Here is a 14,160-nt window from a genome sequence, read left to right on the forward strand (position 1 = left end):
CGCACATGTGTGTCCTCCAGTCTTTCTTTGCTACAAGAACAAGAGGTGACGCCCAAGGACTCCGAAAAGGTCGCACTATATTGGCATCAATGAGGTCCTTGAGCATACTCTTGACCGGATCACGCTGTGCTCGTGACAATCTGTGAGGTCATTGCAATATTGACTTTGCGTTTCCAGTTGGAATGCAATGTCGTTCAACTGTGCAGGAGCCTACATCTGTATTTGACTGTGCAAAACGAAGGGAATGTTGCGCCAACAAATCCTTCACGACCTACAGCTTATAGGAAGATAACGTTCCAATGTCAAAGCTGACGTCTCCTATTGCGATTCAACTGTGCTGCGGATCGACGACCGCATGAGCTGGTGGCGCATGAAGGTTCTCAGGAGAAGGAAGGCATGAAATTTGGAGGATCTGTAGGCAGTCCTCTCCAGAAAGTTCAATATCCTCAATTCTGCTTGCTTCTTCAATGAGGCCAATTGTCATCTGATGAAGAAGCAAGACGGCTCGAAAAGAGCAGTTCATGATCAAAACATTCGTTGTATTTTCTGATGAAACTGTTACCATGGGCTCCACCATGACTGAATAGCGGTTGTACAAGAGCTTTGTCCCGATGATGACCATTAAATGATTTTCATCTTCCAACAAGCGATGCCAAGCCACAAGAACTAACTCCCACGATAAAGCTGGCAGTGGTAGCTCCCTAACCAGGTAGACCTTGCGTAGCCTTTCGGCGACCGATATCGCGAAGCTCTCCGAGTCCCAGTCGACGACTGCTCTTGAAGTCCGCAAGAAGTCATGGCCTAGCAGTATTCCTTCGTTAGATAACTGGGAAACAACAATAAAGTCATGCTGCAGTGTTTGGTCGTCCACTGTCACCACAGCACTGACTTAACCTAAATTTTGTAGCTGATGGCCGCTTACTCCTACCAAATCCAGAGACGATTGCCTTATGCTTAGTTCGAGTTTGTAAACTATTGGTGCCGTAATCAAGCTTTTGACAGCTCCAGAGTCCAAGATGCCTTTAATTGTTTGTCCGTTGATGGCAACAAGAACAGAAAAAATATCCACTTCAGAGACGCATGACACCTGCTCAATTACTGGCGACTGCTCGCGGGCACCAGCTTCACCAGCTGTTCGTTTCCCCGCTGTTGTGAGCTGGAAGATTCGAAATCTTCCTGCCACTTTGAAAATTCTCCAGTTAGCGGTAGACGACACTGTGTGACAAAATGGCCACTTCTGAAGCAGTTCAAGCACAGTTTATGAACTTTAGGAGCATTTCCCTGCGACCTTTCAAAAACACGCGTCACGGAATGAGGCGAATGCCGCAACGGTGACGGCTTCGCTTTTGTATCCCCTCCTTTTAGCAACTTTCTCTGAGCTACCTCATCATCTGAGGAACCGCTAGACTCTATGCTTTCCGTGCGTTGACGATGACGCATAGGCTTCCGAGGCGAACGCTTTGCCATAACATGGCATTCGGCGGACGGCGTTGTGGATGGCGTTTTGCATTCTTCAGCAGCTAAAATTTGAATGCTTTCCTTCGAAATGCTTTTTTGCAACAGAGCGCTAGTTACAGGCATTTTCCCAGCTGCTATGAAAACTGCGAAGGTAACAATCTTACATAAAGGAGGCCCTATCAATGATTTCAATAATTACCAGCCGTAATCGGTGTTACCCTTATTCTCGAAAGTGTTAGAAAACGTAATAAAAAAAGGATAACCAAGTTTTTTGATCATGAACTACTTGTCTGTGAGCAATTCGGCTTTCGAGCAAAGAAATCTACAGAAATGGCATTACTTGGCATTAAAGAACAAATCACTCAAAATATAAACAGCAAGCAGTTCACCCGGGGAATATTTTTAGACTTTCGAAAGGCATTCGATTCGGTTAAGCATGATATTCTGTTCAAAAAATTATCGTATCATGGCATTCGAGGTATTGCTCTACAGCTAGTACGCAGCTATTTAACAGACAGGTTACAATATACATGTTTTCACGGGTATAATTCCCAGTTAAACCCAGTAACACTAGGTGTGCCTCAGGGTTCTATACTGGGACCTCTATTTTTTTTATTATTTATATAAATGATATCGTTCATATGCCAGCGGCTTCTTCTACAGTTATGTATGCAGATGATACAAGTTTGTTTTTCTCTGGCAGCTGTCTAGAAGATCTTGAGAAGAAAGTAAATGAATGCCTGGTCTCACTCTCTTACTGGCTAGATTCAAACCAACTAGATTTGAATGTTAGTAAAACTAAATTTATTTTATGTAAGAGCAAAAACAAGTGTGAAGATTACAGGATTTCTCTCTGGTTTAAAAATAATAAAATCCAATGAGTCTCTTTGTTTAAATTTTTAGGTGTATTTTTTAATGAGCACCTGAGTTGGAAACCTCAAATAAAGTACATGCCAATATGTCTCGATCGATTTTGGTTTTAAATCAACTTACGTCCCTAGTTCCAAACTGGTTAAAGCTCCAGCTATATTATTCTTCGGTTCATTCCCATCTACATTACTGTCTTTTAATTTGGGCCACAACTTCAAAAACCAATCTTGACAGGCTGTTAGTTTGACAAAAAAAGGTCTGTACGCTACATAAAAAATCTGCACCTTGGAGAACTCCTCCATTTTTTGGCAAGCTTCAGATACTTACTGTCTACCAATTGTACAATCTTAAGCTTATATGTCAATAATTAAATAGGGAACACCGTTGGCACTTATATGGAGCATTGCTACCTAAGGGATACTCCCTATGAACTACGCTTTGATCGTTTTCAATTGCCTTTCTTCATAACAATATATAGTAAGCAAACTTTACCATATCAAATACCTTATCTACTCCACAAAAATAGCTATGCCCGTGAACTTTTGAAAGAACACTAAAAACAGTGTGAAGAAAAAATTAAGATGTACTTCTTTCCTTGTAAGGAGCCTTAATTGTATTATTTATTATGAATATTTCTTTTGTGTTTTTAGTGCTTTTGCATATTAGATGAAAATTGCTCAATTTCTTTCTTTTCAAATGTATTTTTCTATGATACTTAGTAATTCTGTCAGAAATTTCTCCTTGTTGCATTTTTATATATATATTTTTATATTGGTACTGCAAATTGATGACGACTGTAATGTGTTATTTTAAAATGTATGTGTCGACATCTGTTATACTTGTTGAATTTGAATTTTGTGTGCCCTCATTCAAAAGCAGAATGAAATTTGTATCCTTTGTTCCACTTCACCTGAGCAAATGTATGGGTGGAGGGACCTTAGTCAGGCAGAGGTAATCTGCCTTTAGTCCCTTCAACCTAGGCAATCATTGTTTTTCTCTGCATAAACAGCGAATGAAATGAATGAATCCCTGATCTGGTCAAAGCGCAGGAAAGAGCTTATCCATATTGTCTTGCCGCTTAAATGTTTTATCAAAAAATGCTTCTTAGCCTTGAGTGACAGTGTAGCCATGATAACTTGGCACTTTTCCTGTTGTAGTACAGGATAATTGCACTGCTCCATCAGGTCCAGCTTTCGGTATGCGAAGTCTGTACATGACTCGCCTGCATGTTACTTTGCGCTGAACATTCGCTGCTTAGATGTTACACCGCAGTCCATGTTATAACGTGAACAGATTGCTGCCTTCATGTCAGCCCAAGTACTGATACCAGCCACCTTCGTTTGGTGACGCGTCCATGTAAAGTCTTTAGCACTGAGCCTTGAAATAATGAACGGTATGGCAACCTCATCGGGAACGCTGAAGGTTCTAAACCAACAATCAACTTGGTGAAACCAGGCCTTTAGACCTTTCCCGAGATACAATAAGGAGCTCGCCGTGAAACTCTAAATTCGGTCGCGAGCGTCTTCACTGTTAGACATGCACACAAGAGTATCGGTTCTGGCTTGTCTTTGTTGCTCTCTCGAGCCACGTTTGAGATTCATTGGCAGCACTGCTTTCTTCTACACTCAACCTTGACCCGGCGTCAGAATTTTCATGCATTTTCAACTCCAGAAGCTCGATGGGCTCTACTAGTGGAGCAAGTAAGTTACACAAGAGATTGCGACTTGCCTTCATCTGCGAGTGAAAAGGCAATTTTGATGCGTCGTCATCTTTGGCGGCGTCATTGTCCTTGAGAATCATCAGTTTCAGTTCCTCCAATTCCCTCCGGAGCTGACCCACCTTGGTCCTTAGGATATCGGCTTCGAACACAGCTGACCGGTAGGCTTCCACCCGGGCAGCATCATCCAGCTGCTTGACCACGTCGACAGGACACGGGGCCAATGCCATCTTGGGATCATGAAACCGACACTGTCCAAACGTCAGTGATTGAGCCAAAGGAGCACGACAGGGAGCAAGGTCCTTACATAGAAGATGTAAACGTCTTCTTAGTTCGCCTTGACCAATTGTGACGTGTCGTTGTGGCCGTCGGATATACTGGGTTTCGAGGCGGCCTAAGGACATCCACACTCTTTCAAGATCAGGAAGGGACTGCCAGACCCTTTATCTTATTCGACGTTTCTTGAGCGGCCGCGAGCTCTGTGCCGATCTCCTTCGTTTTCTTGGCGCAAATGTGCGAGACACGCACCGAGCGTCGTCTGCTTTCGCTCGTCACAAAGGTATTATAGCAAATGCGTTTAATAATTATTTTCAATCTGTATTTACCCGTTCACCTATGATAAGCACGCTTTTGGCTGAGCATTTAATCGTTATGCCAGAGATAACGATTACAGAGTCCGGTGTGTTGGACTTGCTCCTAGTAATTGATACTAAGAAAGCACCCGGTCCCAATAACATATCTAATACATTTCTGAGACGATATGCAGAGCAGTCAACTCTATTTTTACACTTCATATTTACTGAATCGCTTACCAGAGCAATGTTACCCACAGACTAGTTACGTGCTAAGGTTGCCCCATTCACAAAGACGGGAAAAAACACTTGTACATAAATACCGGCCGATATCATATTAACAAGTTACTGCTGTAAATTACTCAAGCACATAATTAACAAACAAATCATGACACACTTTGAGTCCAATGCAGCATGGCTTTAGGGAAGGATTGTCTACTGTAACACAACTTTTAGAGATAACTAAAGACTTCACTTCAGTAATGATAGGTCCCACATTGATGTCATTTTCATTCATTTCTCGAAAGCAAAGTACCGCGTAGTACATTTTAAGTTATTTGATAAACCTATGTCTATTGGTATTGAATGCAAATTAGTAGCCTGGGTTACCACCTAATTAGGCAATTGCACACAATATGTCACAATTAATAATACTAACTCTGATTTACTTGAAGTATACTCGGGGGTACCACAAGGATCAGTGCTAGGACCACTATTGTTCCTCAATTATATCAATGACATTAATTGTGTTGAAGAAGGCATGAAAGTACGTTTATTTATTGATGACCTAGTTATGTACACTAGTGAGCGTGCTGTTGTCGATCAGATGCTTCTGAATGCGTCTCTGGATAAAATTAATGAATGGTGTGTAACGTGGGATATGGAGGTAAATGTCAGCAAAATAAAGTGCATGACTACTAGCCATAAGAGATTACCTCGTACATTCACTTATTAAATGGCAGGCTCTGGTATCCCACAAGCAGACTATGAAATATTTAGCTATAACCATCACAAGCAACTTAAGGTGGAACGTTCACAATAAAAATACATGCACAAAAGCATTTAGAACATTCTGGTTTCTGCTAAGAAAGCTAGCTGTGGCTCCTGCATTCTTCAAGTTAACAGCCTATAAAACTCTAGTGTGTCCCATTTTCGAATATGGCCGTATAGTTTGGAACCCCCCCCCCCCACCAAGTATATCTTACAGATAAACTAGAAAGAATCCAAAATAAAGCACTACACTTCCTCTTTTCAAAATATTCTCGAAATGATAGCAACACTGCTCTTCGAAATGGCGCTGGAATTCATATGTTTGCTTGCCGGCAGCGAGTGGCAGCAATAAAATTTGTTTACTTGCTTTATAACAATTGCATGAACATAGACAAGCACAAACACTCGAAACCACTGCATCGCCATTCCAGTCAAAATTGTCATCATGAAGCACCTCAGGCAATACGAAACACGCTGCGACACATTCAAAGTTTCTTTTTTCCCAGCTTCTATTGAAATATGGAATACGTTGCCCAAGATATTATTAGCATAGATAATGTAGAAATTTTTGTGCAAAGGGTAGAAGAGTATTTTCGCACGCTATAACATACATTTTTTTATTAACTTTATTTTTTGCTATATTGACTACAAGGCTTACGTATTGTTTGCTGCTTTGGTTGTCACTAATAATGACATGTCTGTTTCGTGTTAGTAGACGAAGAAAGTGCTTAACAGGGCAAACGACAGAAGGGGATAGAAGAGACGAGAACAAAGCGCTGTTCTCGTCTCTTCTATCCCCTTCTCGTCTCTTCTATCCCCTCCTGTCGTTTGCACTGTTAAGCACTTTCTTCGTCTACCATGCAGCACCGACCAGCCCAATCAGGCACCTTGTTATTAAGCACATTATAACAATTCCCTCCCTTATTACAAGACTTACCAAACTATTGCTTTAGTTATTATGATTGCATAGCTGACTTCTTGTACAATACTTTCCTCCTGTATGTTTCGACCCACTCTCTCTAATGGCCTCTGAAAGTCTGAAAATATTTGACAAATAAATAATAAAATAAAACAGAAAATTAAGAAAACAGTTTATGATGGCAGAACGGTGCCAATCGTTTAGCATAGCCATGCAATATTTTTTCCTCGGGGTTTGAAGAACACTGTCTCTACTTTTATTGTACAGCAAGGTGAGGTAAGTGTCCACCGTCGAATAAACACGCTTCCGGGTCTCTTTATCTTCAGCATGGCTGAGAAGGTCAAGACAGGAACAAACAGTCAGACCGCTAAAAGACCAGAGCTGTCTTTTAATTTCGTATTAGCTGGTCTAATCCCACAGGGTTAATTTCTCCTTCATCTGTGAACATCTTAACGTCCCCTCACCAGGTTTGGGCATTTCGAGCAGGAAAAAGAAATGCATGCACTGAGTGGTCACGACCAGGTCTGCTCAGAGTTGCAATTCTACGCACCCTGGAAAGAGGTGAAATGTCGGACTGAATGCTGCCCGCCCTTCATCTTGTGGGCGTGCGCCGCAACTAAGTGGAGGTGATGTACACGATAAGGGATAATCTTGGGTACGTCAAAATAGTTCTTGACACAGCAAGAATTATTTGAAACAATGCGTGAAATTTGTGCAATCTGTTGCTTGAATATAAGTATAAAGGTTGATAGAAATCTTAAAACACGCAAATGCAATGTGTGCTTGTTATTAAATTTTTTAACCTCGCATCCAGCAATATGCCAGACTAAGCTGCATGTTTGGAGTTGGCGCTCTTGCCGTTCTCACATCGTGACGGCATCAGCTTTGACAACGCTTGGAGTGTTTTTGCTGCATCATCCCTTAGAGCAGTTGCAGTGGTGCGATGCTGTGTATCGTGGTAAGAAAACATGATCCAAGACAGCCTTTCCAAACGTGCACACATAGAGGGATTCATCCCACATAAACAAGTAGTTCAGTACAAAGAATGCCGAAACGACACAAAATCGCTCGCGTGCACGACATGGCTTGAGCATGTGATGCGAATGTAACCTTGCGTGCGCATGGCATGCTGATGCGTCTGCATCGTGTCGTCTTCCACCTCCGAATCGTTCCGATACACGAAGAGGTCAGGGAAGGAATTTCGCTTGCGAAGTGTACACCATGCGAGTGGCAAAGGTTTCAAGCTCACCTTCTCGCATCATGCTTTTGCGGCTCATAATGAAACAATTACAAAACTCTTGCAGTTCGAAGTTTTTATTGGGCACGCAACAACTTCCAATGCCTAGCTAGAATTTCTTGTGCGACCTCGTGAAGCACCTATTAAAAAGTAAATGACGAAGAAAACAAAAACTATGTGAATGTATGATTTCTTTTTTTAAATGCACTCTACTTTCCCTTGATTTTACTCCGCGGTTCTGTTTCGCATTTATTCAACGTACTGCGGCTAGACAAAAGCACCTCCTGTTTCCTTCACGTGTGAGCAGACGCCGGAGAGATGGTGAGCAGACGACGCGACGGGGATAAATATATGTGATGAGGCTAATCGGTCTTTCTATTTGCACTAGAGACCTCGTGGGCTTGACAATGCTGAAAGGAACTTCTGAGATCGAGTATAGCAACCCATAGACTTCTGGAAGCTCAATTTTGCCTGGTAACATGAATACCGGTACATAACTACACTGTAAAGCAAATTTTGAGGTTAAATAGAGCTCGTATAGGCACTGATTTTTAAAATAGGCATTTATGGGCACTTCTGGAAATTTAGGCACCAATGTCAAAACTAGGCAGTTATAGGCACTATAAAAACACAATAAAAGCCTTTCTTAACCTCTATTTTATGCTAATATATGAAAGTGGCACAATAGAAACGCAAGAAACAGAATAGGCACTTGCCTATATTCTGGTCTCTAGTATATTCCGCAAAAAATAGACTGTAAAGGCAAAAAAATAAGATTTCTCTAAGTAAAAAATAAACAAGATTACAGAACAAACAGGACATACTTGAGCTGCTATAAAAGAGTAATTATAATTAATGTACAAGTACATGACAGCCAGATAACAATCGGTAATATATGTTTTGCAAAAACCCTTTAACTTTAATGCATCTGTAAAAGATGCTGGATTTTTTTGGACACTGTTGGAAAATACGTTTGTTAGGAAGGCTGTTGCGAAGGTGAATATTTCTTGGAAGAGAGAAAAATACATTACATAGTGATTTTAGCACTTCAAGGAAGGTACACATGTGAGTGACAGAGGACAGACATGTGCCAGTCTGTCCTCCGTCTCTCAGATGTTCGTTGTAGTGCCTAAATCACCATGTTGGGTAATCACTAGCTCGCCAAACAACTTCATATTAAGAAAACAGGGTAAGCTCTACAACTACCATGTATTTTAGGCAAAGTTTGTGTACCTTTTTCTCCATAACCACAAGAGTTACAGTAATTATTTTACTATCATTGTGATCATAAGCTGTTATTCTTTTTACTGAAGCAGATTAAGCGCTAAAAATTGTAACACGAAATTTTTGTGAATTTTTTACTTAATTCGGGTACCTAATTATCACTTAGTGATAACCATTAGATGTCATGTTGAAGAAGAGCACTTTCTCACACAACAATATTTCTGCTTCAGCATATTGCGTATTTTATTATCTAAATACTGGCCAAAATCTATGATTCTAGATACTCTAGTTGTGAAGATAAAGGAACATAAGTTCCAAAAAAAGCATGTTTTGAGATAATTGCATTTAAAGTCAAAAGTGTGCATTATTTCAACAGTACAACGAGATAACAGCAAATTGACAGGCTCATTCAAGAGGCACGAGTCAGATACTCATCACCAATATTTTTTTTTTCTTCTTGTGTTGAAACGTCTTGCCTGGTGAACCGTCTTGGCAGCCCTGTCATCAAAGTACTGTCGACGCACGTAGTTCAGGGTTGCGTAGGCCCTTCACTACGCAGTGCCCTGGCGAAATCCTAAAGTGTTCAGCACATTGACATGAGCTATATTCCCATCAGTAAAAGTGAGCACAGCATAAGGAGTGCATATTTTCAGTGTTCGGTGTCTGAGAAAAACGTTTTTTGGAGTGCGCTCTCACACAATTCAACGACGAGATAGGGTTTTGAGTATTCGCATAGAGACATTTGGCAAATAATTCGGGCTGAGCTAGTTCCAGATAATTTGACGTCACAGCCTCAATAAGAGATGCAGGAAGATGTTCTTAATAAACGAATGGTTCCGATTCAACTGGGCGTTATTCAATTTACATCAAGCCGTGGGACGGATAGGTATCCTCCCCATGCCATGTGATATGTGGCCTGTACAGCTTTTCACATGTCCTCCAAGCTGGCTCTATTTCTATTATTGGCCAAATGATAATTGTTTGGTGCTTACCAATGATGGCACTACTAAGACGTCCCCATACAAATATAGAAGTTCCGACAGAAAGCTTAAGGCCTCTGCTTTCTCTCGTTTTTGCAGTACTGGGCTCTTTCTTTTCTCAATGTAACAAGTGCACTCCAGCTTGCAAACTGTAATCTCTCCATGTGGCTATGATGCTGGAACTACGTAAGAATGGGGGCACGACAGGCCACCGCACAAGTTTTAAAATATGGCATTCTTAGAGAAAAAAAAAACTACTGAAACAAACAAATGACTGATTTTGGTTCAGAGAAGGGTGCAAATTTCGAATATTGCAAAAAGAAAAAATTTACTTCATTCAATATTTATGTTTAACCTATCCCCTTAAGTTAGACATTAATTTAACCTGTAGATGAACATGAATCTGAACCGATTTCACAGCATGGTCTGAAATGCAGAGTTTCAAGCTGTATTGCAGAAATATTCATGACACAAAGCACGATGATGCTTCAATAATTATGCGATGGCTGTAGTGCAGTCATTACACCATACAATAAAATATAAAGCCCTAATTCAAAACGATTCCAGTTAAGTGACCAAATGCTTCTGATATGGCCGAACCGATTCGGCATATTCAAGCAGAGGCTGAACAAATGTTAGGCGAGCTAGTTTACGAATGGTTGGTCGAATTTTTCAACTTTCACTGTGTATACAGTAATGATATGGAAGCATTGGCGCGATTGTATTCAATACATACCTTGCAAGTGATGTCACTATAGCTGCGGTCCTACTGAACAGCCATGTTTATGAACCACCGCTCAGACTAGCCATGTGTGCGAGCCTTATGATTGCAGTTTTCAGTACGAGGGAGCTGCATCACCACTGTTGCTATCTTCCTCACGATTTTTTTTTTTTTTGCCTTATGCCGCCGACAGGCACAACGTAGCCATTAAATGCGGCGTGCTACTCAGAGTTGTTAGAAGCACGTTGTCGCTACGAGAAGGTGCACTTGTACGATGGAGTGGATTAATACACACTTCGACCCGGAAAGGACACTACTTCAAATGTTTCTGCCATCTCAGATGTGCCGTTGTGACATCGTGAACTATTTAAATTTCAGCACCAATTTGGTAACTTAAGTCGGCGGTAGTGCACTACTTCAGCAGCGGCTGGGAAAAAAGCCCGTCTGCTAAGTTGCTTCGCGACCGCAGAGTGATCAACCTTGCAGAGGTTAATGATTCAAGAACATACACTAGCCCCGGGTTATCAAATAGCGATGCATAAACGCTTCACAATCAACAAATGCTGATGTTAGCGTTCAGTTCTCATGCGAGTACTGCGAAGTGCTCACACGGCGGCGCATTTTTCAAACGCGCCTCCCTGTTTGCGTGTTGCTGTTTTGTGATAAATATAGATGGATGTACATGTGTGTGAACGTAATACTGAGAATTTTGTCACTGCATGTGGAATGTCATCGAGAGAGAGTCGCATTCGGATTCAGCTACACGAACGGGTGCCCATATCTTGTTCAGCAGCAGAAATGCATATTGAAATTTCGAAGTGGCACAAGGGAAAATGAAGGGTAAAAGTAGAGATGTACTCATTCGTGTAGGTCATGGAGGATTTGCTCAGGGTAGAAGGGTTCGTAATGCAGCACTGTTTACTTTTTCGTTAACAGGTGAACCGGCAGCAGCGACGTGGGGGCATCAGCGGCAGCACACGTTTGCGATCTACGATCGCCGCATCGGCATGTCTTAGGCGCCGTTAGAACTTTGCTTGCCACTTATCGCGACGCCGTTGTCCCTCGCGCTCATGCCATACAGCACCTGTATGCTAAGAAAAATAGCCGAGTTGCAGAGACGACACCCAATCTGGGTTCGTCTCCTTGAACAACACGGACGGCTTTCCTACGAGCCCAAGAGCATCCACATTAGTTATCGTCATTATGCTTCCTCTCTCAGTTGCTTACCTTCTACGAAGTGAGCTTTCCACACACGAACATTGTCATTTGTTCGTCGAAATGCGAACGCTTTATTTTATGCGTGCCAGTCCACCGGCGGTTCGCGCTGAGCATTTTTGTACGCTCGCACTGGTCCTCAATAGCCTCCGATATTCCAGAGGAGCTAGTGAGCTGCTTCTTTCTTCTTCAACTGTCGCTATGATTAGAGCAGCCTACAATTGCGCCCATAGATATCACGGAGGAAGAAACTCGTAGGTCCAACCAACAAGACGCGGCCTGGCCACGATTAATAAAAATGGCCGACTCGCTCCGAGCAGCGACGTCAAGTGACATAGGTGCAAGCTATGTATGTGCATTAGGATTGAATATCATGCCCTGGCGCTGTGGTCTAGTGGCTAAGGTACTCGGCTGCTGACCCGCAGGCCACGGGATCAAATCCCGGCTGCGGCGGCTGCATTATCGTGGAAGCGAAAATGCTGTAGGCCCGTGTGCTCAGATTTGGGCGCACGTCGAAGAACCCCAGGTGATTTAAATTTCCAGAGTCCTCTTCTACGGTGTTTCTCATGAGCATATGGTAGTTTTGGGATGTTAAACCCCACATATCAATTAAGAATTGAATATTATGAAAGACGCTATTCATGCGATACATAAAATGGAGGTAGTATGCTTCCAGTTAGAGTAAGACTCGTTAGCAAAGTTATGGGTCTTTTCTGGGGATTATCTGTACCTTTAATGAAACACTAAAGAATGCGGTCATCCGCAAACATGCACACGTATAAGTAAACATTTCGGAGTGTGTCTAGTGTTGATAATTAGCGAAGCTCTCTGCCTGACAAACAAGGCATCGGATATGACATGTTGCCATAGTTGTAAATAAGGCAACAGTTGAAGCTTAACTGCGCACGAACGGTGTTCCGGCACCATCAACCTTATGTCATGAGCTTTAAGACTCGGATGTTACAATCAGAACGCACGCGCACTCCGAAAAGCAAAGAGCGCTCCTATATTAGCAACTGCAGACTCGACGCATTTCCCACATTTGCACGCAACTCCAATGAAAAAAAGATTAAAACAACTGCTGCACAAACTGCCACTCACGTTTCCTAATGCAAGGAGACCCTTGTCAAACAGCAACAGGACTCCGAGGAACAGGAACGCGACGCCGAAGCCAGCAAGGCCGACGCCAATTTCTGAAAAAGTGACATGAGCAACGTCACCAGAGGCGAAAGCGGTGTGTTCATTTCGATAAACTCGATTCATTCCCGAAGCCCGAGGCCGATGGCAAGCAGAACGCCCACAACACCGGCGGCGTGTCGCGAGCACAAGCAGTGCGTAAACCACCACTTACTCTGAAAGTCAGTGATCTCGAACATCGTTGACAGCCGCCGTTATCGGATGCCCCGGGCTGGCACTTGGCGATACGGGTGCGCATGTATCCTTCAGGCCGCGGTTCCCATCCACGTCACGAAATCTACGGCGTAGAGGTGTTCTGGTAGGTGTTCTGTGGTAGAGTGTACTAGAACAAGCGGAGTGCCCAGACCGAGCTCCAAAAAGTGAAGCCCAAAAAGAGTCAATCCGCTTGTGATGCTGCAATCGGTAGTTTGTACTGTGCCATCGTTCAACGCCTTTTCTAGAAGATGCCTGCCGCATGAGAAGAAGAACGGCTGCCACATCCTTTCTCTCCTTTATTTTAGAATGGATGGATGGATGCTATGAGCGTCCCCTTTATAACGGGGTGGTGACAAGTATGCCACCAGGCTCGAAAAAAAAAAGAAAAAAAAAACCTTTTTTCTTTTTTTTTGTTGGCCTAATGCCTCTACTTCGATAAATTTTATCTTAATGGAAAAAAAGGTAAATTTTCAGCTTAAGTTCTCTGCCATTTACGGCACACTGTCCATATTTTATTTTTCCAATATTTATTTTTGTCCTTTCTCTCTAATTTTCTGCCACCAATACTCTAACCGTCTCTTACTTATTTCAATCGCGGGTGTGTTCAGCTTTCCATTGTTGTCCCTAAAACCCAAAGCTTCTTGTAGGCTCGTGCCCAAACGTACACCTGGGTGGATATCTCCACATTCAATCAGAACATGCTCCGCCGTTTCCTTATCTTTCCCGCAGCATGTGCATTGTTCTTCTTCTTTACTGAATCTTGCTTTATAACTACGCGTTCTAAGGCAACCCGATCTCGCTTCAAACAGTAAAGCGCTTCCCCTTGAATTATCGTAAAATGCCTCCCTCCTTATTTCATTTTTGC

The 14,160-nt window shown here is 42.4% G+C and overlaps 1 protein-coding gene across 5 annotated transcripts in view; it reads right to left on the bottom strand.

Moving 5' to 3' along the window:
• LOC119169206 (vesicle transport protein GOT1B) overlaps positions 1–13,565 on the bottom strand; it is a 176,301-nt gene extending 162,736 nt beyond the window's left edge. The window contains exons 1-2 of one of the 5 annotated variants that reach the window (XR_012893485.1): positions 13,255–13,564; positions 13,005–13,096 (exon numbers count right to left, since the gene is read on the bottom strand). Coding sequence is in view for 3 of the 5 variants with exons in the window: in XM_037420318.2 (XP_037276215.1) it covers positions 13,005–13,096; positions 13,255–13,279 (117 nt within the window). In the remaining 2 variants the exon portion in view is untranslated. Of the gene's footprint in view, positions 1–13,004; positions 13,097–13,254 lie in introns of all 5 variants that reach the window. The other 4 variants (XR_012893486.1, XM_037420318.2, XM_037420319.2 and 1 more) reach the window with 4 other exon arrangements.
• Between the last annotated feature and the right edge of the window lie 595 nt (positions 13,566–14,160).

The sequence above is a fragment of the Rhipicephalus microplus genome, chromosome 2 (genome assembly GCF_043290135.1).
Source record: "Rhipicephalus microplus isolate Deutch F79 chromosome 2, USDA_Rmic, whole genome shotgun sequence".
Taxonomy (NCBI): Eukaryota; Metazoa; Arthropoda; class Arachnida; order Ixodida; family Ixodidae; genus Rhipicephalus; species Rhipicephalus microplus.